General features: G+C 40.0%; 1 protein-coding gene across 2 annotated transcripts in view; it reads left to right on the forward strand.

Annotated features, from left to right (window-relative positions):
* col5a1 (procollagen, type V, alpha 1) overlaps nucleotides 1-26,899 on the forward strand; it is a 164,141-nt gene that overhangs the window by 89,307 nt on the left and 47,935 nt on the right. For both annotated transcript variants that reach the window (XM_041811099.1, XM_041811100.1), the window contains exons 8-25: nucleotides 2,138-2,641; nucleotides 2,731-2,787; nucleotides 9,923-9,964; nucleotides 10,511-10,573; nucleotides 10,672-10,746; nucleotides 13,512-13,604; nucleotides 16,825-16,881; nucleotides 17,071-17,124; nucleotides 17,254-17,307; nucleotides 17,447-17,500; nucleotides 17,625-17,678; nucleotides 17,767-17,820; nucleotides 18,194-18,238; nucleotides 18,876-18,929; nucleotides 19,435-19,479; nucleotides 21,889-21,942; nucleotides 22,029-22,073; nucleotides 26,381-26,434. In XM_041811099.1, the coding sequence (XP_041667033.1) occupies nucleotides 2,138-2,641; nucleotides 2,731-2,787; nucleotides 9,923-9,964; nucleotides 10,511-10,573; nucleotides 10,672-10,746; nucleotides 13,512-13,604; nucleotides 16,825-16,881; nucleotides 17,071-17,124; nucleotides 17,254-17,307; nucleotides 17,447-17,500; nucleotides 17,625-17,678; nucleotides 17,767-17,820; nucleotides 18,194-18,238; nucleotides 18,876-18,929; nucleotides 19,435-19,479; nucleotides 21,889-21,942; nucleotides 22,029-22,073; nucleotides 26,381-26,434 (1,458 nt within the window). The remainder of the gene's footprint in view (nucleotides 1-2,137; nucleotides 2,642-2,730; nucleotides 2,788-9,922; nucleotides 9,965-10,510; nucleotides 10,574-10,671; nucleotides 10,747-13,511; nucleotides 13,605-16,824; nucleotides 16,882-17,070; nucleotides 17,125-17,253; nucleotides 17,308-17,446; nucleotides 17,501-17,624; nucleotides 17,679-17,766; nucleotides 17,821-18,193; nucleotides 18,239-18,875; nucleotides 18,930-19,434; nucleotides 19,480-21,888; nucleotides 21,943-22,028; nucleotides 22,074-26,380; nucleotides 26,435-26,899) is intronic.

Below are 26,899 nucleotides of genomic sequence, written 5' to 3' on the forward strand. Positions count from 1 at the left end.
TGATCCTACAGTTGGAAAAAAAACAAAACATTTTTATTCTCATTAAGCTCCACTCAAGACTCCATAATGAGAAAGTGGAAACAGAATTTTAGACATTTATGCAAGCTTACAAGTGGGGATGCTGAGCAAAAACACTATTGATATTCACATCAGCCATTGTTTTTATTATTCTTCTTCCGTGCTGGCTAGCTCCTCCTTTATACTTTGTTGTATCGACACCGTTTAAACTTTTAAAAAATCATTTTCTTCGTCATTCGTCTGCTATAACTTTTCTCTCGTCTAACTTTTGTAATTTGTAAAATATAGCTATTTTCATGCTATTTTCAGCTATTTCTATGTTTTTTTTCAGCCATTGAATGCTACTTTTAGGCCAAAATCAGCTATTTTTATGCTGTTTTCAGCTATTTTAAGGCCACTTTCAGCTATTTTTAGGCAATTTTCTGCCTTTTTTTGATGCAATCTTGTGCTATTTTATGCTATTTTTATGCTATTTTCAGCCATTTCTGTGCTTTTTTCAGCCATTGAATGCAATTTTCAGCTACTTTGAGGCCAAAACCAGCTATTTTTATGCTATTTTCAACTAATTTCATGCTATTTTCAGCCACTAAATGCAATTCTCAGCTAATTTTAGGTCAAAATCAGCTATTTTTATGCTATTTTCAGCTATTTTGAGGGCATTTCTCTGCTTTTTAAGGCTGCTTTCAGCTATTGATATCCTTTTTTGAGCTATTAAATGCCATTTTCAGCTACTTTTATGCCATCTTATGCTATTTATGCTATTTTCATGCTATTTTCAGTTATTTCTATGCTTTTGGCTATTTTCAGCATATATTCCACAATTCCGCTCTCAGCATCCCCAAGCAATTTCAGCTGAAATTGCAATTTTGGTCTAGTTAAAAATAAAAACTAAAATATCACATTGACATAGGTAGTTAGACCCTTTACAAACACTCTGAATTTAACTCAGGTTGCTCCCATTTCTCCTGATATTTGCTGAGATGTTTCCACAGCTTGATTGGAGTCCACCTGTGGTAAATGAAATTGATTGGATGTGATTTGTAAAGGCACACACCTCTCTTTGGAAGGCCTGCAGAGCTCAGAGACAGGACTGCTGCAAGGCACAGATTCTGCTTCATTGAAGGTTCATAAAGGCCTCCATAATTCTCAAATTCTCCAAGGTTGTTGTGCCAAACTGAGCCCGAGGAGAAGGGCCTTAGTAAGAGAGGTTATCCAGAACCTGATGGTCACTGACTGAGCTTCAGAAAACCTGTGTGTGGAGATGGGACTAAGTTCCAGAAGTACAGCCATCACTGCAGCCCTCCAGTGATCTGGGCTTATGGCAGAGTGGATAGACAGAAGACTCTCCTCGGTGCAAAAGGCAGGAAACCTTGGATGGAGTTCACAAAAAATCTCCATGTGAAAGCCAAGGGCCCTTTAATGTGAATGAAAAGAATGTTTTTTTTTTTTTTTTTTTTTTTTAACTGTAGCATCAGACAACATAACAAACTTGAAAAACGTGTAGGGGGTCTGAATAATTTCTTGATGGGAGTTAGGGCTGGCAAATGTGAATTCATGGACTAACAGTGGCTTAAAACACACAAATAGCTTATTTTGGCTCATTTAACAAGCAAAAATAAATCTTAAGGAAGATTTTCTTTTGTATAATTGAGGAAGACTGTAGATTTCTGTAGAAGCAGATTTTGTGTCATAGATAGTGACACCCTAAAATATAGTCAGCTTTAGCATCTATTTTGCCATGACTGGAATCATGATTTCTTAACATTGTTCTACATTAAATAAGACCTGAAAGACTGTTTACCACATTAAGAAAATGTTGCAGCCAGCTGAGTTGCCCCCTTCTGGTGATGAGCAAGAATACAGGCTGAATGCTTCTCTACATTGGCTTCACTGTTGAATCAAGAGGCTATGTCCACTTTTATACACCTTACAATTTTAGATAATTTAAAATACATTCTGTTCAGCTTCAGGGAATTAAAATTTTACACATATTACAGCACTTTGCCATTGAAATAAAGACAAATTTTCCAGGTGTTGGTGTTGTTTGTCTCCCCTCCCATCTGTCCTGTCATATATCACTGTAGTTAAACTATGACTGAAGATATCTTCCGTTTTACAGGTTGGTGCAGCCTATGACGACTATGGCGATGCTTATGATTATGGTGTGGACACGGTCAACATCGGTGGAGGTGGCAGCAGCAGCACAGTCCACATTGATGGAGGTGGCAGCAGCAGCACAGTCCACATTGATGGAGGCGGCGGCGGCGGCGGCAGCAGTAGCACAGTTCACGTAGGTGGAGGAGGCAGCAGCAGCAGTAGTTCTACCATCACCCTCGGGGGCGGTGGAAGTTCTGTGTCCGTTGGAGGCGGTTCAGTCTCTGCGGGAGGTTCCTCTACTGGGGGTGGATCTGCCAGCGCTGGCACCGGACGCGGAGGGTCCATCGCCACTGGAACGGGCCTCGGCGCTGAAGGTGAGGGTGACTATACTGACCTGGACGTGTTCACAGAGGACCCCATCACCGACTACACTGACCTGGATGTCTATGACGCCTATGGGGACCTGGATTACAGCGACAAAGCTGACAAAGTCCTACCTGCTGAGACCGATGAGTACTACGGACAGGTAAAGAACAATGGAAGGACACTCGAGGATGAGCTGTTTACTTGGTGAAGAAGGAGAGGGTCTGATTGTGTTTGTTTTCTTGTGTTTAGGTCGACGGCGTTCGGGGCGAGAAGGGACAGAAGGGAGAACCAGCTGTTATTGAGCCTGTGAGTATCACTATTTAAACAACATACTCAGGCAACAGATGCATGCTCCGCATTGCACATGCATGCGTGGATGTTTATATTTGTGAGCACATACAAATGATCCACGTCTAAACACAATCCAGCCCTCGCTTCTGAATGAAAATCCCAGATCCAAACACACTCCTTGAGGCCTAAAGACTTTACTCATAGGCCTTGCTCCTGGCTGGTCATCAGGACGGCAGAATAAACATTTGGAGGACAGCCATGCAGGGATGGTCAATAATCTCTAAACAAAGTGTGGGTAGTGTGTAAACACAGGGGGGATGGAAGGATAGAACAAAAGGAGAAAGAAAGACTTTTCCTCCCCTCTCGGCCAAAAACCTAAGCTTTTTATAAACACTCACAGGTGGAAAAGATCCAAACTTATTTCAGATACTTACATGTAAATACAGGTAACACTGTGAGAATTAGCACAGTGCTTATTCTTTAACTGCAAAGGTAAACCAGACACAGAAAGACTTAATATGTCTACTACAGCGGCAGCTGCTTCACTTCAAACAAGATGTCACCACGCTCCTCTCAGTATACAAGCCTGAGTGATGTTTACATGTGAGGGTAAAAAAGAGTGACTCCCCCTCCTATATGACCCTTTTTATATTTGTGTACGCATGTTTTGAGAAGCCGTTTGCATCACCACCCAGTGTGTCGTGCCTTTTGTAACCAGAAAAGCGCCAAACAGTTGCACAAACATGAACGCAGACCCTGTGAGGAGTTTCTAACTCTTTGTTAAGCAGTCTGATATTCAAGTTGACCTTGTTATGACCTCTAAGAGCAAAAATGATCGTCAGCTACAAGATTGACTATTTCTACACTGCAGTTTTTAATACTGTTAACTGCTGCCATTGGGGTAGGTGTCGGTAGTTGCCATGAGTGATAGACAGAGGAGGAGGAAGTGCAAAACTACTGTACTCCAGCATTAATTTCGTCAACAGAAATATGACAAAACAGGTTGTCGACAGCCTTTTCTTCCATGTCAAAAACTAGACTAACAAAAATCCAATCCAATCCACTTTATTTATATAGCACATTTTATAAACTGAACGTTTCCAAAGTGCTTCACAAAACGTCATTTAAAAACAAAACAAATGTTCTACCAATGCTCAGAAAAAAAACAGTAAAACCAAGAGAATATATTAAAACAAGGGATAGTAGCTAAAGACAATGAATATAAATACAAAATGTTAAAAAAAGAAGATAATTACAATAGAAATAAATAAAATAATAAAAAGACACAGGGGACCACACAACTCACGTGGTGTTAAAAGCTAAGGAATAAAAATGGGTCTTAAGACGAGACTAAAAACACTCCACGGTGGGGGCTGTTTGGATATGGGGGGCAGAGCGTGCCAGAGTTTAGGGCCGTCCACAGAAAATGCCCAGTCCCACCTGGTTTTAAGTCTCGTCTTAGGCGTCACGAGCTGGAGCTGGCCTTCAGACCTAAAAGTGCGCGCTGGTGTATAAATTTGGATGAGGTCCGAGATGTACTGTGGGGCCTGTCCATTCAAAGCTTTAAAAACAAACAATAAAATCTTAAAATCAATTCTAAAATAACAGGAAGCCAATGCAAAGATGCAAGAATTGGTGTGATATGTTCATGTGTTTTTGGTTCCTGTTAAAAGTCGAGCAGCAGAGTTCTGGACTACTTGTAAGTGTGAAAGTGTGCTATGCGAGGTGCCGGTATAAAATGCATTACAGTAGTCCAGGCGTGAAGAAATAAGAGCGTGCATGACTTGCTCAAAGTGCTCGAAAGATAAAAACGGCTTAACTTTTGATATTAGACGAAGGTGATAAAAGCCTGATTTAACGACTGTTGAGTTTAAAATCACTGTCCATGGTGACGCCAAGGTTGGTGGCAAAGGATAAAAATAGATCTGTAATGACTAAAACTGACAAAAACTAAGTTTAGTTTTCATCAAGATGACTAAAACTAGACTCAAATGTAATGTAGTTTTTGTCAGACATTCAAAATCTGTGATATTTCTCCACTGTGGGTAAATTTGTCAAAAAACAATGCATCTGTATCTATTCTGTCTCTCAGCTGTAGACAGCAGGGACCCCAGGTTAGACAGAGAACACACTACCATGATTTGGTACCAGATTTAAGCAAGAAAATAAATGTTTTGACTAAAAGCAAAGACTAAAACATGAGTACTTTTTATGGACTAAAACTAAAAAGGATAGAAATAAATAAAATGTGACTAAAACTAAAATGCATTTCTTTTCAAGACTAAAACTAAGACTAAAATTAAAAATAGCTGCCAAAATTAATACTGCTGTACTCCAGTGAAAGTGCAGTTTCTCTGGTTAGAATTTGCTTTAGTAAAAGTACTGGTCTATAAGTACCGAGTAGCTGCTAAAGAGTTGTACAGTAAAATATGATCTTGGTCTCACCAGATGACTGAAAGTCATGGCAGAGGGTGAATATTTCTCTATTCCTCCCAGCATTGTGAGTATTCTCGCTACAATTCGCTGTTTTTCTCTTTGTTGTGCTCTGACTCGTCTCCTCGACCGGGCATGCGTCTTTCAAACTCTGTAAACTCCAAAACTTTGAATAGAAACACACCAAAAAATGCTGCTGGGATTGAAGTTACTCATGACTGCCATCTCCTGGTGTAAAGTGGTAACAGCACAGACCTCCACCATAAGCCCTATCTCCCAATAGTACAGAATCCTTTAAAAAAATTCCTGGATCCAGACGGTGATCCAGATCACTCCCAAAATCAAATCAGTTCTTTCTTATGCCATTTCTGACATTTCCTGAAAATTTCATAAAAACCATCCATGACTTTTTGAGTTATGTTGCTAACAAACAAACAAACAAACAACAAACCGTGCGATCACATGACCTCCATGGCAGAGGTAACAGGAGAATAGATCTCCAACCAGGTAGTTCAGGCAAGATCACACCTTTATAATAAAGTAAAACAAACAGCAAAGTTGCTAGTGCTAATTAAACTCACAGAGTTAAATTTCACACTTTTAAAGTGTCTATATTCTGCCATACTGCGTACATTTAAGCTGAAGTTTGAAATAAACATTTACAGTATGACAGAGCTGCAGTAACTCATGAAAATCTGTGGAAAGGTGGGTCTCATCTGGCAACAACAAAGCTGAGAGTCATTCCTATAGCAAAGCAACACATGCTGATGAAGAATAGTCACAATGCATCGATTGGGAACACCTAAAGTAGCTCAAACCCAGCAGATAACCTCACTCATGGTGCATCTCCCATCAAAAATGAGACATGAGCAAAAGAATCCCAGCAGTCATCAGCTTATTTGGGATGTGAAGTAGAATCATTCTCTTGCTATCTGCTACTGTATAAATCAACAGAGGTAGAAAAGCACAAGAGCGTAAAAGTACAGTTACTCTGCTTAAAACTTAACTAGAAGTAAAAGTACTGACATCAAAATGTACTCAAAAAAGTGCAAGTACCCAAAAAGCTATGCAGTTACAGTCATTTGAATAAATGTAATTATCTACATTCTACCTCTGGAGAAAAAAACTTTTCTCATTGAAAAGAAGGCATGATCAGTGCAAGTAGGTGACAAAAGAATAAAGACCTACAGCTTAGTCTCCAAGCACATAGCAAAAGCTCCTTTGATGATGAAATCCTTGATGAATATGGCTTGTAAGATATAAAAAGAACAAATTTAATGTTTTCAAAAGCTTGGACAAAGAATGGGTTTCTGTCCTCGTAACATAGCAGGAAACCAAGAAGTCACCACAAGAGCAAACAAACAGAACAATATCTCTGCAGCCGCAGAGCTGCAACAAAGCATCCGTGAGAACAGGCTGAGCTGAAGCAGCTCACTGCTTTGTTAGTGCAGTTGAAGTTAGAAATTTAAAGTGATGCAATCATTGAGTGATTTAAGTTTTTGTCCATGCATAAATTAAAGCTTCTCTGAGGAGTTTTTAAACTGGTTACAACATTAATTCAAAACAATTAGGATTCATCTTTATGCTTTAAAAAGGCAGACAAGATAATCAATGACTACATGATCATTTCTATACATTCATTTTGATTGCTTGTAACAATGATTAAAGGGTAGGTGTCAGTACAGAAAAAGAAGCTTAATGTGTGCATTTCAAAAGCAGATTTTGGTGAAAGTGTTGAATTTGACAGGTAAAAAGAAGCAGAATAAGGTTTGTTGGTGTCTTTACTACTGCTTCAACGATTGCTGATAAACTGAATGTCATTCTATGAGCCATGCATATAAGCGGGAGTGCTTCAGCCCCTTTCCCTCCAAAAATCATCTTCATTGAGAGGAAAAAGCACCATTCAACAATGTATAAGTGCAGGCAGACTTGATACAGCGGTCCAGAAGGGGGGTCAAAATGATCACGACTTAAAGCTCCTCAAGGTGGCTCTAAACCCTGACAAACAGGCTTAAAAGACCAAGGAGAGACTATGATAAGGCTATACACATGAAATATATTTACCATCCAGATGTTTTTCCACAGTCTAGAAACAAGAGTAGCCAATTTAAAACACAAATATCATAAAAAACAACTCCATGGCCAGATCACGTAAATATAATTAAGGTTTTGGACTGGCGTTTCATTCATCGTTGTTGTTAACATCTCATCTTGACAATAAAATGGAAAATGTGAGACACTTCCTGAGCGTAACTGTGCAACTATATGTCTTCATCCCTGATAAATTTGCTCTCATTTACCACAGTAACATGTCATCTATTTGGAAATAATTAGAGGTGGAAGAAGTACAGTTTGTCTGGTTAAAATGCACTTAAATGATTTAAAAACATGTCTGATTTTTATGATTTGGCGTCTGGGAGGCCACGATGTGATTTGGATCAGTAAAACAATGGTGTTGACACCACACTCTAGGGGAATATTCAGACAAATAAATGTTTGTGGCAAGGCTCCACTCAGGATACGCCCCCACGATCGTCAGGAGGAAAATCTTGCCTCAAATCAGGCTTGGAATCCCACAGTCTACGGCCAACCTTAATTAAAGTCATACAGAGCATTCAAAACTACAAAAGTGTCCTTTAGGATCACTTAAAGTCACAGGCAGGAACTCTAACTCAGTGGATAACTTCACTTTTGGTGCAGTCGGTGGTTGTTCGAGCAAGCGATGCTATACCTGCTCTAACATGATTTTCATGCAGTCAGATGAAACTCAAGCTAACTCTCAGCTATCCTCAGAATAATTGCAGTAAAATTAGCAGTAAACAAAGCTTGACTAATGTTGGATTCAGGAGAAACATGCTACACATAAATACGGCTAAGGCTAATATACATTCTTTAGTTCTTTTATTATACTTCATATCAACATAGCAATATCAAAAACATTATTGTGAAGCACTTTTTCTCCTGTAGTGAAGACCTTAGATTTATAAACCTCTTTAAATTCATTTTTAAATAAAATCACAGCACAGACAGGCAGGAGTAAATAAGTAAGCAAATTAACACACAGAAGTGATTTAATCACTGGATTCCTACATACAAACAACAAACATAAACACCTGTACAAAACCTCCAATCAGCATGCGTTCACAAACACAAGTGCCCATATTTAAGCCTATGAAAACTCTCTACTTTAAGTAAAATACTGTCTTTGTGTTCTAATTTATAGAACAAGAAAAAGGCACTGAAGTCTAGGGCTGGGAAATTACTCGCAAATTAGATTAAATTGCAATATGGCATGCTGCAATTTACAAATTGCAGAAGTTGGAGTTAACTTTAACTTGAAATGTGTCAAAACATCAGTTTAATACATTCATGTTCTGCAGCAGCAGAGATTTTACTCACATTATGCAACATTCAAGTGTTTTTCTTTTAGAACAGTTACAAAAATCCTCCTTTCTTGAGCAAAAGTGATTGCAATTAGATATTTTTAATTGTTCTGCCCTAGTTCATTCTACCTAATGTTGATAACACCCCCAGCCATGATCACCCAATAGCCAGCTGATGCCAATTTTTGCCACCCAGATCACAGCTAAGCACAGTGATCCATTCAAATGCAGCGATGCGAATGCAACACACTGCCTTGCTGGTAAGGCTTCACCTCCCCCACCCCAGCCACCTCCTTTATAGCTTAGAGCTGCTAGGGTTGGGAGAACAAGTTGATACAGCATAGTATCATGATATTATGTCTGGTGATATATCATATCCTCTTGTCCAAGTATAGATTTTTTCAAATTAATTGCTAATATGAACTGAAGTGTAATAAAATCAATTGTTTGTTCAGTGAGGTCGGCAGAGGTGATGTCATAGAGCAGGAGAAAGTACAACAAACATGGCAGCACAAGGGGAAGGACATTAGGAATGCAAGCAGGGCACAAATGAGATGGACACGACACATGAGGTTTGCAAGAGGCGCTACATGAGAATAAAATACTGCAGAAATATGACAAACATGAGGGCAAGGCTAATGCTGAATCAACTTAAATGCTTCTAAAATTATTTTATTATTTTCAGTATTCATTCTCATAAATGTATCTATACATACAGGGGTTTCTAGCTATGCCCTCCCTGAAAAGTCAAAGCAGCTGCTTGAATAACTCAGGGAGCATCTTTGCAGCAGAGCCTTCTCTGCCAAGTTAAACTGCTGCTCCATTTTGCATAAAATGATGATGAGAGTGCTCCTGGTTGAATGTAGGTTATAATATAGAATTATTTTTCGTTGTAATTTGTTGAAAAATACACCAGATGAAGAACCTAATAATAATCGCATATTGAATCTCAGTATTTTTGCCATTTGTTCAGCCCTACTGAAGTCACTCTCTTGCTGATATTATTCAGCCCCAACACAGAGCCTCTCTTGAGATAATCACTTATCAGTTTCTTTTTCACATTACTGCTTGAAGCACTCAGCTCACTCAGATAAGAGAGCACCTCAGGGCGTCTCTGCAGCCGTCCAGCCTTTGTGAATTCATTGTAAGCGGCAAGAATGCACATTAATAAGCGAACTATGAGGTGGCACTTTTGCTGGAACACGCACTCATAACAGCTTTAGAGGAATTGCTGTATTGATGGGCAGAGCAAACACTCAGGATTGTTGAATATTTATGAGGGAAACCATTAAAGTTTTGTGGTCTTTAATGATGTGTCTGCTTCTGTGTTTCAGGGGATGCTGGTGGAGGGTCCGGCTGGGCCTGAGGGGCCAACAGTAAGTCATTTTTTTTGCTTCTTGTTTTGATTTTTCTTCTAGTCCCATGACAAGTTACATAAGTCTTTGTAATAAAAGAATTAGAGCTGATTAAACTTTGTATTATCTGTATTTGAAGCTGTCTCAGTGCTCTAGATAATAAAAAAGGAAAATCCCTCCCTGCCTGTTTCCTCATGCAAAGGGAGTGTCCAAAAACAGTCCCCCTGAAGAGATATGGACTCGCCCAGATGTTGGGGAACTTAATTATTTATCTAGGACGATTTTTCAGACACAGTTGCTCTTGACACCCTGCAGATGGAGTCCCGTTGAGGCGAGCCATTCAAGCGTTGAGCTATAGACAAATAAAGAGCGCCTCGCACAAAGGATTTACAACTCAACAAGCTGTCCCATATTGCCTCATGCATTCCTTCCTCCCATGTGTGAGCACTTTGTGAGATAACGGCGGAAAACTTTAGCAGAGCAAACATGACTCCTCCTTTGTGCTGCATTATGTATGTATGCATGTATGATGTGTGTAAAATGAGATGTTTTTATCACTGTAAATAGGGTCTCCCAGGACCCCCGGGTGCTTCTGGCCCACCAGGCAGTCCTGGAGATGTAGGAGAGAGGGTGAGTGTAATATCCCAGATGCCTTAAATATCTTCAAAGCTGGAAAAAAAACACTGAAAATAAACGCATTTATGTTTATGTGCCGTTTTCTGCATCAGGGTCCTCCGGGTCGACCTGGTCTTCCTGGTGCTGATGGTCTGCCAGGACCTCCTGGAACTGTCCTGATGCTGCCTGTAAGTAAAAAAACAGATGTTAGAATAAACAAACAGCAAAACATGCCTGAGTCATTTCAAGTTCAGGGGAAAAATTGAGAAAATATAGACTAAACATCGACTGATTGTTGATTCTGTTGAACACCTCTGAGGGGGTTTTCTTCTGGTCAGACCTGTTGATGTGACTGTAATCATCATGTCATAGAAAACAAGATTCTCAAACTGTTTATAAATATTTTTATTTAGTTATTGAAATACTTTTACTTGCGTAATATCTGTAAGGTAAAATGCCTTTGCTTGTTAAATTTAACGAATAGCCTTCAAGTTTAAATAGAAGATTATTCTTCCTCTTTATTCTGTCAGGAGGAACCTAAAGAAAAGTTAGGGCTGCAAAAATTAGAACACTTGGCTATGAATTTAATCTGTATTTATTCTTTTTTCCCCTTTATTTATTTCCATTTATCCATTTTTACGTGTGTCTGTCCATCCATTATTGCAAGTGCCAATAATGGACTCTCTAGGACTCTCTAAGGGATTTCTCTCCCTAAGTGCCTACTTCTTGACCCAACACTGAACCTTCACTGTCCAGTAAAAACAGTAAACACTTCTGGATACATTCTGATAAATGATAAAAAATGCCCTCCAGTGGATTATCAGTTGCCAAGAATGAACAGTGTATCAAATGTTATACAAAAAAAAAATGCATGTAAATTTGATGGCAATTTTGCACCACGCCGCGGTGTGGTTGGAAACTACTGGGCCTAATGTGAAAGTGCCCTAAATGTTACTGAGCTGTCTGACTCCGCCCCCTTCAGGAAATGGATGTGGCTCTCCTGATCTTCCTCTCAGCTGAAGATCAGGAGAGGAGGGCGGGACTTTCTTTCAAGTGGGGAGGACAAACCGAACCAGGGGGCGTGGCTTACTCCCCAAGTGACATCATGAGGGGAAAATCAGAGAACAGCTTGTTTCAGGAAATATTTTCTGAAAGGCGGAGACAGACGGGGGAGAGGGAATGGATTTTTCTGGTACATGCGGGGATTGTGGTCAGTCCAGGGGCACTTACTTTTGTTAGAAAAGCCTGAAAAGGTGATTTTTGCATAAAATGTCCCGTTTAATAACCGCGTTAATAACCCTCTCTTCACATTCAGTAATCAGTCTCACTTGTTTTGTTGGGACCTAGGAGGATATGCATCCATACACGCCATTATTCTCAGTTTCCCCCTGCTAAGTTGTTATTTGGTTAAATCTCCACTTATTTATTTCTGTATTTCAGGATAATAACACTTATTTTTTCTACAAAGAGAATTATTTTCTTGAGGTTTTTTGTTTAAGAATAATGACATAAAAAGTCAGCATCTCCTTTTCAAGGAAAATTAGAATAGAATAAAATAAATGGATGTGTACATACCCACCCGGGGCTTCTGTAGTTTTGACATCTTTACCTTTATCTACATTTTTAAAGACAGTTTTGTCTTTATCATTTTCCACATTCCTAGGCTATGCTATGGTGTGACAGCTTCAGACGGCGTTGCTCCTCTTTGTTGCTCAGCCTGTGACGCTGAAACAGCCACACTAACAGCTTCCTTCAATGTCTACTCTTGTTTTCGTTGTATTTGGAAAATGCGCCAAACTGCAGCTGCTGTTGGAGCTGATTGGTGGAACAGATGTGTGGCTGTGGTTTTCGGGGGTCCACAGAGCTGTCTGGGTGAGCCGTGTGTCAGGCTCCGTCTGGACAGGAACTTCGGTCTCTCCGCTGTATCCACTGGCAGAAAAGCTCCACATGAAACCTGATCCTTGAGCTCCGAGGCTAATGAGAAACATGCATTGTTGTTTCACCCCTTCTTTCACCAGTGGAGTGTTGAAATCGTTAAAAGGCAGCACAAAATGACAAATCTTTGCTGTGTTTTTCCACCACATGCTCCACTTAACATTCATCCACTGGTGATGCATCTTCATTTTATTTTCTGATGACAAAGCAGCTCTAATCAGAGTGTTTTTCTCTGGCTCTGGCTTTGCCAGTCAACAGTCTAATGCAGCAGAACATTTTGTTCAGGTTTGATGATGCATAGGCATACCAGCAAAGTAGAAATGACGAAAAAGTGCGGAGAAGATGAGGAGGGAAAGAATCGAAGACAGAACGACTGGCTAGCAGAAAAAGAGAAATAGCTGCATATATTTGATTATGAGTGAGATAGTGGAGAGAAGCGCCAATATTTAATCAAACCTAGACAGAGAGAAGTAACCGTGGGATTCGCAGAAAAAGTTTGTGCAGCATTCGGTCTGACTCAGCCCTGAGATTCTGAATCAAATGTTTGTATTTGTGCTTCTTGGTAACAATGTTTCTGTGATGAAATCCGGCGCTGTATTTCACCGCCGTGCTGCTGAGCATCTGTAAACCCGCCGACATTCAGTCTCCTCAGGGATGTGTGTGCTGTGAAACTCAACCCAACATGCCTGGCTCCAAACAAACGTGTGTTGCACCACAAGGCTGGGACTTCAAATAGGATGCAATGCGTGTGTTTCACCACCAGATGGCGGTAGAATTTGACACGCTGCCTTTCATGGGTTTGGTTTGGCAGCTAGGGGATGGTGCTTAGTTGAACATCTGTTGCATAGTTTTGAAGATAGGAACACTTTATCAGAACAATATTTAAGATACTGTTGGGAATAAATAAAAACTAAAATATTGATTTTGCTACAAGAACTAAAGTCGTGCCACATTTTTTTTCTGCTTTCCTACTGCTGGGTTTTATCTTTATCTTAACAATGTGTGATTGTGTCCACAGTTCAGGATGAGCACTGGAGGTGACTCGGGACAGAAGGGACCTGCTGTGTCAGCACAGGAGGCCCAGATGCAGGCCATCATGCAGCAGGCCAGGGTAAGAGTTCACACATAAACGCATCACACTGCAGCAGGGATTTATTTGAATGTACACAGAATACTGATGTCTTTGTGTCTGCTCTTTATTTAGGTATTTTCAGATTGCTTTTAGGTTTAGTTTGCTTTGCTGCTTCTTAATTTATAGTTTTATTGAGGTTTTTATCCACTCTGAATCAGTCATTTCTGTTCTGGTTTTTACTTTCTGTCCTTATTCTTTGACTTTTTTCCTCTTAACCTTTATTTTTGTTGTTTAAGGCACTGCTTTTTTCTTTTCCATCCTTTTTTGGCATGAAGTATCTGTATTTTTTAATGTTTCTTTCCTTGTTGCCCCAGCACCCAGTGATGTGAGTACCTAATTGTATCTGCAAGGATTATGATTATTATTACACATTTTCTGTCATGCAGTGGACTTTTGAGGCCCTTGAAGTCCCTGTAACATGATAAACATGATCTATAGGTTCGGTTTGTTCTATGACACTGTGTTATGAACCACCAGGCCAAATTTCAGCCATCAAAAGCATCTCTTAATATATAAAATAAGCTTCAAAATCATGAAAAATGAGGCAGTAATATCTGCTCTAGGATGCTGTGGGAGTGAGAAGAGAAATACGATCCTCTCAGATTTAAAAAAGAGGAATCATCTGTCTGCTATGCTGCTGTGTTACTGCCATAAGAGCTTAAAAATTAAAATCCTTTGGTGGTGACTAGCACTAGAGACTCTTCTAGTGACAGACTTGGCAGGAATAGAATGTGTCTTTCATCAAATACCTTAGTAAACGTTGGCATTGCTACGCTAACGGACAGGAGGGGTTGATTTATTGCTGCTTTGAGAGAGACAAAGCTACAGTTTGCCTCTTTTAATCACCCAACACTAAATAAAAATGTGACCGAAGCCGGATAAAGTTCCTGCAAGTCGGCATTCTGGTGGTTTTATGCAAGTCCGACATTTAAACTACTGATGAAAAAAGTAACACAAATGTGATATTTAAAGCATTAATTTTGTGTTTTAAAATGCCCTGTTTTCTGAGTTTCTGCGGGGAGATTGAGGGGAGGGGAAAGCGAAACTGCTGGGTGATAATTGGCCACTCACCCTGCCGTTGTTCCCAGTTTCGCCCATTGAGATGGATAATAACAAACACTGCATGGCTCCCCTCCCCCCGGCACATAAAACAGCTGTTTCTAGTTATCACCTTTATCAACAAGCCTTAAGATGCACCCTGCAGCGAAGAAAAGTAGAGACGATGAAGAAGTGGCAAGAATTTTCAACAGACTTGGGACGACTTCAGGATCATTCGACAGTGAAAGTTTGATGAAGGCGGATTTCCTATAGGAGTATTTTGATGAGTGTCACCAGTCTGATTCGGAAGCTTGGTTTGGGTGGACTTTGTGTAAATGTGGCTCTATTGTTCACGCCCATTACCTGGCCTGCCTGAAGGGAGGAAAAGTCCTGAAACTTTGAGCCTGGTTTTCTCAGAACAAACAGGAACTAGAAGTTAACATTCAAATGAGCATATCTTTGTAAAATATGCTCAGATTGAGGTGTATGATACACCGCTTGGAAGCTTGGAATCTACACTTTCATAATGTGTAAAAACTCAAAAATGACCTCGGAGAACTTGCAGGAGTTTTTACCAGCTTTGGTCACAAATGACATATGGCTTAAAACACACCTTCAGCAGGTTGATGTTTATCCCTGCTGTGTCTGGTTCAAGTGAAAAATAGACAAGCACTCCAGCAATTAGCCTGACCCCTGACCTTATGGTTGAACTATGGCCAGAGCACGGCTGCCTAGCTCAATGCCAGTCCGTTATATGTTACTCTAACGTATTGAGTGTGTTTAGACGCTAATTTTGGAGTTCACAGTGACTTTAACATATTCACATTTTTAAGAAACTTTGCTCTAGGACCAGGCAATTTAAATTTAGATTGATTTGCAATGTGGCCAGCTGTAATTTTCACCTTTTTTCATTTTTGCATATTTTTTTCTTTATCAAAATGAGAATGAAATGAAAATGATCCATCCCTTCCATACAAAAGGCCATATTGAATTTGCAATATGAGTCAAAATAACTACAATTAGATATCTCATCAATTTTGTTCAGCTGTAGTTTAATCTATAAAAATTAAATTGTAATCCCAATGTTTGGGGTAAAACGGCATCAAGATAAATCTCCCATATCATTCAGCCCCACTTTGCACATGCATCCAGTCTAAAGAAAAATGTCATATTTCTTGGGTCTCCAATGCAGCCATTCAGAATTGTCTCAAAAGCTCACAGTTTTCAAAGTTAATGCCCCCTCCTTTGACTTTGTCGTAGATTTAAGACATTTTGAGGGCAGATGCGGCTTGTGGAGATCTGCAAAAAAGCCTCTTGGGCCGCCATTGTATCACCAACAGGAAATCTGATGTTTTGAATAGATTAGCAGGAATTGGGCTATTTGGCACCATTTCTAAGGGTCATAGCTGGACTGATAAATCTTAGGGCTTTCATCCATCAACTCGACGTGGATAATGAAATATTCTTAAGGAGGTTATCCTTCATCAAAGGGTGTGTCTGTGGCGAGGCCTTGAATTTGCATGATTTGTGTAAAACAGGAAGTAGATCATAATTTAGGTGTGGATTGTCCAATCAGGCACATACTTGCCAGATATATTAAGGGTCCATGCCTGCATACGCTCACATGGTCATATTTATTTTGGGGTTTATTTTTGCACTTTTGCTTGTTTATTTATGCTTTTTTGTCTTTTATTTTTAGCTTTTATGATTGATGTTTTATTTTTATGTCTTTATATTTGTAGCTTTCTTCTTGTTTTGGGGCATTTTTTCATTTGAAGTCCTTTTATCAGTAACTTTTGTCACTTTTTGTCTCTTCTTTTGATAGCACTGTTGTTCTGTATCTCTTTTCTTATTGCTTTTTCCCTTGTATTTAAATGAAGTTGTCATTTTGTAAATGGTACATATGTTTTTTCAAACATGTAACTCTGGTTGTGAAGTATATTTTATACATCCTTGGCATTTCCTGACTATGATCACTGTTGAATGTTTTATTCCACAAGTTCCTCTCAAGCACAAGTCATTAAAAATGTAAATAAAGCAGGCTCCAGTGCACTCAAACATTTATAGGTTTAATTGCATTATATTTAATCCTATATCTGCTAAATATGCGGCCTTCAGTCTTTTTCAGTCTTCCTTAATTTTGCTGATCTGTTTCTTCCAGCTTGCTATGCGTGGCCCCACAGGTCCCATGGGTTTGACGGGCAGACCCGGCCCTCTGGTAAGTTTCACAAATGCAGCTCACGTAAAAACGAAGGCTGGAAATCGATAGAAATTTAAAGTCACAGATTTGATCAGCAGTTATTGTCGTGCTCGGCTCATGAAATGAATACACAAAGAGCTTGTAACTGAGATGAAAACTTGTTTTTATTTGGTGTGATGTTAAATCTTTAGCTTATTTCCTTCTCAGGGCCCTCCTGGTGTGTCAGGACTGAAGGGAGAGTCTGGAGAGTCTGGTCCACAGGTATGGGGTATAAAAATGTTAAAGACCTTAACTTAGGATCTTTTAAAGAGTATTTGAAAACAGAATTAGGTGACCTTTCAGTTTGGACAAAGTTAAAGTAAGCTTTTTGTGGTTGTCATTACTACTAAGGGACCTCGTGGACCTATGGGATCCCCAGGACCTGCTGGAAAGCCTGGCAGAAGGGTAAGCATGACAGAAACCCAAGCAAAGCAGAGATTTCATTCATGTGGGAAAGCTTTGCTACATTAAGAAAATAATGGATTCAAACAATTATATTCCAGTTCACGTTGTTTACATGGCACATTTCTTTTTTCACTTCCAGGGTCGTTCTGGATCTGATGGTGCAAGGGGCATGCCAGGCCAGTCTGGACCTAAGGTTTCTTTTCCAGCGTGTTTCATGATGCACTTAAATGCAGCACATTTCATCATCACCCACCTTAAAAGTGTCTTTTTGAAGCCTGCATGAGGAGGTATGTGACTGTTTTTTCTCCGTTCCTCAGGGAGACCGAGGGTTTGATGGTTTGGCTGGGCTTCCTGGTGAAAAAGGACACAGAGTGAGTTCTTTTTTTGTGTGTGAGTGTGATGCCTTAAGAGTGTGTCCATTTGTTTGTGAGTCTTTATTCTACATGTTTGCTGTTGTAGGGCGAACCTGGACCTACTGGACCTCCTGGTGCTCCCGGAGAGGACGGAGAGAGGGTAAAAAACCGTGCAATTTCACACCTCTCCTTTTCTGTTTTTCTTCTTTTCTCTTGTGGATTATAAACCTTTAAAAAAATGAATCGTGTTTGCCTTATGTATGATGCTTCACGCTGCCAAACAACAGAAATACCCTGTTTTTGTTTGGGCCTACATACCCATGTCCACTCTCTCTCCCATATTTCTGATCTCCACCTTATCTCCCTCTCACGCCCTCCTCACCCACAGCTGACGCAACCTGATCCCCCCTGCCTTTTTCTTCTTCCTCTTTGCGCCTTTCCATTATCTCTCAATCCACACATACACTTCCTCTCCATTATCATTCTCCGCTTGCTCCATGTTCTGACCTGCTCTCTCTCTCTCTCTTTCCCAGGGAGATGATGGAGAGATCGGACCCAGGGGACTTCCTGGTGAACCAGTGAGTGATCACATACGTTGCCACGCGGCCTTTCACTGAGAGACTGTATGATGGAGCGTGTCGTTGTGATAGGGAACAATCACACGGTCTGATGAGATCATACATCACCCGCTCATATTCATATAAATGGAGATTTTTAGTGTTTTTGATTATTATGCTTGTGCCACATCAGTAGAGAGTCTTTGGAGGGGGGAGCTCACATCAAGCTTGTTATAATAGCCTCCCACTCTCCTGCGCAGGATATTCCCCACAGAGCATGCAAGGAGCCCTTGATATGAGCATGTTATGACTCTTTTTGTCCACCAGGGTGTGCTAAATTGGTTTGAATCCACACAGCCAGGACAACATGTCTTTTCAGGGTAACTGTGGCTGCGAGGCAAAGCAGAGAAATTCAAAGCAGTGTTTGATAGGCATAGCTGTAGGGAATTAACGTGTAGTAAATTTATAAGAAAGAAAGGTATTTTAGCTCTTTTCATCTCATCTGACTCTGCAGAATATCCTCAAGGACATTTAGGAAGCCAGGTTGTCTCTAGAAGAATCATTTTGAAGCTTGACTTAGCTGTTTAATAATTCATTAGCCCTTTCACAGGTGTGATATCTTTCTCAATCTCATTTCCTTTTTGTTCCCCCCCTCCAGGGGCCCCGTGGTTTGCTGGGACCAAAAGGACCTCAGGGAGCTCCCGGACCTCCTGTGAGCACACCTTGCTTCCTCCCTGCTTTTCATATAGACACTTTTTCATCAGATTTACTGTTTACACAGCAGAATCAGTTTCTCACAGCAAAAGACAGAACACACAACGCCCAGAGGGGAACACAAAACTCAATATATTTCAGACGGCATACACAAAAAGCAGAATATGTTATTGAGTTTAACTCCAGCATCGCAGACTAATGTCTGCAGCCGAGCACAGCTTAAACCTAATGTTTATATTGTTTCAGCTGATTTAATTTAACATGGACAGAGCACATCAATCTTCCATCTTGTTTTCAGCTGATATCCCTGTGCAAGATGTAGAGATCCCAAATCCAATAAATCAAACTCTTAAATTCAGCCAATGTTTTCTCCACAAACAGTATATTTTAGATTTGCTCTGAGCTTAGAGTGAGATCTAAAAGCATAAAGTTCACCCAAAACACAAACTTTTTCTGGCTGCTTTTCTGTGCTCTTTATGTTCTTTTCGTCTCTTTTGTTGTAGGGTGTTACTGGCATGGACGGCTCTCCAGGACCCAAAGGAAACATAGTAAGTAGAGCTGAATTGTATCAGACGTTATTCTTACTGCTTCCAGGATTATTAGATTAACCCTTTAACGCAGTGGTTCTCAACCTTCGGGTCGGGACCCCATTGGGGGTCGCTATTGTACTGTTTTTTATGCACAATGAAATATGAAAGGCAGAAAATTCCCACTTCTATGGAAGGCTGTGCAACTTCCAGGGCTGATTTTCTGCACGCTTAGTTTTCCCTAAGCACCACTCTCCCCTCCAACCTCCATGGACAGTCCAACCCTTCCTGTTTCACCAGCAGGTGTCTGTTAGATCTGCTAGTGGTTCCCAACCTTTCCCAACCTGGAGCTCCTCACAGAGACCCACACAGATTAAAAAGTGACAGGTTGCCATTAAAATCAACATCAATTGTAATTTTTCACAGACAAAACCTTAAGAAAAGAGGTCTATGTATGTTCATCAAACCAACATGTTTGAACTATTTTAGTGAAGTTTTGCCATCTTAGTCAATAAATGCACCCCAGGCTGTGAACCAATGGGTTAGACCAGTGATACTCAGCATGTGGCTCTTTTATCTTTATTTGAAACATTAATTCCCCAGAAAACCTTAAAAAAGGGAAACTTTGACCTCAGAAATTAATCAGTTTGTGGCACGCCGGTAGTCGAGTGGTTAAGGCGCACGCCATATACGCAGGCAACCCGGGTTTGAATCCGGCCCGTGGCACTATTTCCTGCATGTCTCTCCCTGCTCTCTTCCCTGTTTCCGACTCTATCCACTGTCCTATCAAATAAAAAAGCCAAAAATAAATCTTAAAAAAGAAATTAATCAGTTTGTTTCCCAGACTTATACAAAAGACTTTAATTGTCAAACTTAATTCAATTTATCCCATTTTGCCCCTTTTTTTTTACCATTTTATGCCACTTTTCATGCAAGTAATCTATCTTTGCCATTAAATACTACAATTTTTTCTACTTTTTTGCCTATTTTTGCCACTTCTTTTTGCCACTTTTTCCCATTTTTGCCCTTTTTTACCATTTTTTTTTTTGCCACTTTTCACCCATTAAAGCTACCTTTTGCCATTAAGTATCTTTTTTTCCTCTTCTTTGGCCAATTTTTGCCACTTCTTATGACACTTTTTTCCCATTTTTGCCACTTTTATCCGATTTTTGCCTCTTTTCACCATTTTAGGTGCATTTTGCCATTAAATTCCCATTTTTCATATTTTTTTTTTTTTTTTGACCACTTTTTGCCTCTTCTTATGACACTTTTTTCCCATTTTTTCTACTTTTATCCAATTTTTGCCTCTTTTCACCATTCACCATTTTAGGTGCATTTTGCCATTAAGTTCCCATTTTTCCTATTTTTATTTTTTTTGACCAATTTTTGCCTCTTCTTATGACACTTTTTCCCATTTTTGTCTGCTTTTATCCAATTTTTGCCCCTTTCACCATTTTTTTTTGCCCAGTCAAGGTGCATTTGCTGTTAAATGACACATGTTTCCTCATTTTTGCCCATTTTTGAAACTTCTTTTTGACACAGAGCTGAGAACAACAAACCAAGATGGAGTTTGGCTTTACTTCCTTTTTAGGAAGTCATGACTACACAAAAGATTTACATATTTGGTTTTGGCTTTATTGAGAAAACTATACGTTAAACCTTTAAGGAGTTGGAACCAGCAAATATTTGATCTTTCTGTTTCAAAATAGTTGGTACGCCTTGTTTTCTGACTCAATATTTGATTTGTGTTGCAGCTCTGATAAAATAAAATAGAAGCTGCTGCCTCAGAGCCCCCAAAGGCATAAAAGTCTATCTTTGTTTTATCCGGAAATCCAGGACACGGCCTCATGAGCCCTCTCAGTAACACACAAACACAAGATACTTAGCAGGTAGAAAGAAATACAGCGTTTACATCCATATCAGCAGCCCTATAGCGCGGCCACTTGTTTCATTCTGAGTCAATTTCTTGCAGCACCTGTTCATAATGAGAGAAAAGCCGTCTGCAGCAGCCTGTTTGCTCTGTTGGGATCGTTCCAACTAGGTAGAGATTGAAGATGAACCGCTTTCCCACACTCCAGCACCGGGGCAACATAATTGATTGCCAGTTATCTGAGAGGGAAGGTGTTTTGTGTTCGTGCTTGAGCAGTTTCTTTCATTAGTGAGGGAGGTGTGAGGAAGTGTGTGTGTGCCTTCCATCTTGTGCCAAAGCTTGATAATGTGTTGTTTGTGTAAAAATTATCGCTTTTTTAGGATGTAAGGTAATAATGCAGGGATGTGTGGCTGGACAGCGTCTTATTTATACCTGTTCAGAGCAACGTTTCCCTTTTAATGAGCCATATGGTGCAACAAATCACTCTTTCCTTAGTAAATAAAGTCATCAATCTTTGTTTGATAATAAGGTTTCTAAAATTAGCTTCTTGTTTTTTTCAGGGACCTCAAGGAGAGCCAGGACCTCCAGGACAGCAAGGCAACCCAGGTGCTCAGGTAGGTGGCAGACAAGGTGTCTGGTAATAAATCTGTCTCACATTTATGAGAGAAAACGTTCTGAGACTTTCACTGTCTCATCACAGGGACTTCCAGGGCCCCAAGGAGCCATCGGTCCTCCAGGAGAGAAGGTAAGCTGTGACATCCTCACTGAATAATGATATATTCTGAAATGTGCCATTTCTGCAACTCCACAGGAAAACAAAAAAACTGCCAGCTTGATAAAATGCTAATAAACACGGGCTATAAATCTTTAAAATTGCAGGAAATTGTCTCATTCGTTTGCATGAGCCAAAGCCGACTTGCTATCTTATTCAATTCCAAATGCTTATCACACCGTTATGCAAACACGTCCCCAATGCAGGCTTAAATACTGCCGAGTAGACAGTACAGATTTAAATCCTGATACATTTTAATCCAATTTCTACATCATGTTTGTCAGCCTGAATGGAGGGAGTCCAGTTTGTTACTGAACAGTTGGAATGGAAGAGCATTGTAGGTGTTTCTTGTGATTGCAAATGAAAGACTTGAAAGATGTGTTGCTGGATGAATCACAGGATTTTAATAAGAAAATGGGTCTTTGAAAATGCACAGAGAAGTATCCAACAGTGCAGGTTGACTGTAAAACCCACACTTACAAGGTTGTTTTGATGATTAATCAGATTTTAATGGACAATTTGAGTCATTTTACAATCTATAGGCCTAATCCAAATATATAATTGAAACACAAACAGCACTAAGACTTATGAGCAGGCCTGCTCACAATAATGCCCATGCCCTTGAAAAGCCTGATAGACGGACAGTCCCCAGGTGTGATTTATCATTATCAACTTGAATTAGTCGGATCAGTAGTGGTTGTTCTAGCCTCCTGACTTACATTTGCATCCTTTTGGAGTTAAAAATATGCCAGCAAGTTATTTTTGGGTTCGGATGTTTGGCAGAAAGTTGCCTGGCCTTATATAGGCAGAGGGCATGGCTGTTAATGTTGACATTATAACAGATAGTAAAAACAGATTTCTACAAAGTAAAGCCAGTTAGACAACTGGTGCTAGTAGTCTCGCAATTAGTGAAATGGGAATCACCTGAGTGCTGGGAATGTGTGAAAGACCTGTGTCTGAAAGGTCCAGTCACTGGCTGGTTAGTATTTCTGGCTACCATTACACTATAAAGCCAAAAGAACACTCCAAGCAACTCAGAGAAAAGTTATTGAAAAGTTTAAGTCAGGGGATGGAGACATAAAGATGTCTAAGGCACTGAACATCCTCCAGAGTTCAGTTAAATCCATCATCAAGAAATAAAGGAATATGTCACGTACAAATCTGCCTAGATCAGACCGTCCTCTAAAACTTAGTGAGCGTGCAAGAAGGAGACTAGTGAGAGAGGCCACTGAGACTCCTATGACTACTCTGAAGGAGTTCCAAGCTTCAGCAGCTGAGATGGGAGAGACTCTGCAGACAACAACTGTTGGCCGGGTTCTTCACCAGTCAGAGCTTTATGGGAGAGTGGCTAAGAGAAAGACACTGTTGAAGAAAACTCAGATTCAGTCTGGACTAGAGTTCACCAGAAGGAACGTGGGAGACTCCATGGTTAAGAGGAAGAAAGCTCTTTGGTCTGATGAGACCAAACTGGTGCTTTTTGACCATCAGACAAGCTACCAAACATTGCACATCACTGCAGATACATCATCCCCACTGGGATGCACAGTGGTGGCAGCATCATGTTGTTGGGATGCTGTTTACAGCCAGCCCTTGTAAAGGGAGAGGGTAAAATGGGGCAAAATATTGGAAAATCCTGGAGGACAATCTTCTTCAGTCTGCAAGAGAACTACAACTTGGGAGAAGTTTTATTTACCAGAAAGATAACGACCTGAAGCACACAGAGAAAGCTGCAGAAATAGTTTAAAGACAAAGTGAATGTTCTGGAGTGGCCGAGTCAAGAGTTCATGGCTGGACTTTAACAGAGCTGTTCATGCCTGATCCCCATGCAACCTGACAGAGCTTGAGCAGAAGAAAGAAGAATGGAGTAAAGTTACAGAGTCCAGATGTTTGAGCCTGATTGAGACCTATCCACACAGACTCAGAGCTGTGACTGCAGCCAAAGGAGGCTCTACTAAACACTGACTAGAAGGGGGTAAACTAAGATAGAACTTACAAAAAGACCGATGAGAACAGCAGTTCTTACTACTGACAAGTGTAGCAGCCATGCTAATGGCAAAAAAAGTCATGACCAGATTTCTACAACCCAGTCCTATGGTGTTAAATACAAACAGACCCAACTGAATCACACAAAAAACTAAAAACACATGGATTTATTTTAGGAAAGACACTTCCAAATCATTAAACTGGGATCATTAAAATAGTACCAAAACAAAAAAACAGCACATAAAAATCCCTGACTGAGAGGAAAAATGACAGTTGTTCCCACTCCAGAAGCCATTTCCTTCTGAAGCCCACATGGGGGGTTTATCAGCATGCAAAAACACGTGCACCTCGCCGTTAATCAACCTCAGAGCGAGACAAACGAATACAAAACAAAAGAGGCAAGCCAAGAAGAGAAAACAAACAGCTGTTACAGCGTAAAATTGACTGATATAAGATTTTGTACAGATGTTCATGCTCCTGTGAGGACGAAGTCTCCTGACTTTGCTGTAATTCTAAAGTTTCTCCAGCGTGAGGACGAGCTTTTTGGGCTGACGTGATTGAACAATCATATCCTTATTGGAGCACAGTGATAACAGGTGGTTATCTACTCAATATTTATTAAGTAAATGATTTTTAATACTGTTTTGGAATCAGCACAAGATACTTGGCCCTGCTGAAAAATGATGAAACTCCTAAACCTAATCATCCTTTTAAAACTGGCCTCTGCTTGTCAGCCATGCAGAACCACACTGTCAACCCCGAAAGCTGTTTGTGATCAAATAATTAAAATAAATATAACTTTAAAAAAACTAAGTTTTTTGCATTACTTAAGTCATTTTGATGTATTTTACTATTATAATATGACTGTAGAGTGTACTTGATGTTTTGAGTTGAATAAACTTAAAATTTCTATTTTTTTTAACTTAAACTTTGTTTACTTATAATATCAAATGCTTCAAGGTGTTGAATTCTGATTAGCTGGTTGAATTTAAACTTGGTTTGTTTGAAACAAAATTGTGCAATTTCCTTGTTCAAGCATCTAAGAAGACCGGTTTCTCCCTCACTTGGTTCTAAGCATCTTGCACTGCAAAACACAACATCATATGACAAATCTGCAGTTTTCCCAGAATGCCGTTGGGCACTAAACCTTCATGCAATCTGTTTGCTGCTGCTGTCTTGGCCAGAACAATTTTGAATAGGAGATTTTAATCTCAAAGAGGCTTTCTTTTGGTTAGATAAAGGTTAATAAATAAATAAATAAAATGCACCATGAGTGAATTTGCTGTCTCAGTTACATAGAGGGCGATGTTAATGTCATTAATGTCTATGAATGCTGGATGGCACACTGACATTAATATCAACTACTGGTTCAGTGGGTCACTAACAGCCTTTTACAGTGTACACATTTTGAAAATATTAAGTTGACTTAATTCAATTTTCCAAATTATTTTCATTTAAATCAACTTGTAATTTAGTGCAATGGACTTAAAATATTAAGTTTAATAATTATGCAAAGCAATTGACTTTGCAAGAGATTTTGGGTTAAATCAACTTGGCATTTAGTTTGTTGTGCTTAAAAACTTAAGTTGAATCCACTCAAGTTTTCATTATACATTACTTAATTTTTTTAGGGCAACTGGTTTCCTCAAATTTTTCGAGTAAATTCAACTCATCCGGGCTTACAGTGCAAGGGCAGCAAAAGCCACTTCACCAAGTGGGCTCCTCCATTCACCAGTGTTTTATTCAGTTAATCCCACGATTCCTCCAGAGGACTGAACAGTGAGCGCCAGCATCCCAGCTCTCACCACCAAACAGGCATTCTTTACCTTCTCCACTGCACAGCTGACAGCTTCAGCCACCTTCAACACACAAAGACTCCAGGTTTTTACAGAGCTGATACTACCTACCCTAGCACATGGCCCCTAACTGTAACCATAAACAAGAAGACTAGTCCAGGCTCCAGCATAAGCTAGCATAAGAAACTGCTGGCTAACTAGTGTGTTACTAGCAGCGGCATAGTCAAGCATTAGGCATTTAAGGAAAAATGAGTTAGTTTCCTTTGAGAGATGAATGACAAATTCTGATTTTAATAGCAACTTTCTGTGCAGTGCACGATCTGGGACAGCGCCACCCTGCTGTGATTTAGAACTGCACTGACATATACTTGCAGGAGTATGCCATTTGGAGCACACTGTCTCTTTATACTTCTAGGAAGCCTTTAACTTTTGATTTCTCCATGTTGACTCATTTGTCGTTGACTTTTTATGCTTAAATGCCTTGCCTTATCTTTAATTCAGGGTCCTACTGGAAAACCAGGTCTGCCAGGAATGCCAGGAGCTGATGGTCCACCGGTGAGTGTTAAAATTCCTTCCTGGCTCTCTCCTTTTCTTTGTCAGACTCTTAGAAACAACACTTTCAGAGCAGAACGTTGAATTTAGACCTTGAAAAACCACTTAGCACATTTAAACACGATGGTTTCCTTGGCAGAGACATATGTATGATGCTTCACATTAAACACACCACACAGCTGTGCAACAGTGGAACAACCCGCCCTCTCCCACAGACATATACATGCAGGCACTCTATTTCCCATCTCTGCACAGACAGCACAGACACCTGCGCTAATGGCAGATGTACCTTAGAAGACACCAGGTGGCACCTACGAGAAACATAGACAGGAGAGGCGATGAAATAACTGGAATGAAAGAGAAAGGGATTGGGTGAAAGGCAGAGAAGAGAGGAGGAAGTGAGTGAGCACTGTGTAAAGATGTCCCCTGATCCTTAAATGGCCTTCAGAGTCTTCATGGAATAGAAAT

Source organism: Cheilinus undulatus, linkage group 17 (genome assembly GCF_018320785.1).
Source record: "Cheilinus undulatus linkage group 17, ASM1832078v1, whole genome shotgun sequence".
In the NCBI taxonomy this organism is placed as follows: Eukaryota; Metazoa; Chordata; class Actinopteri; order Labriformes; family Labridae; genus Cheilinus; species Cheilinus undulatus.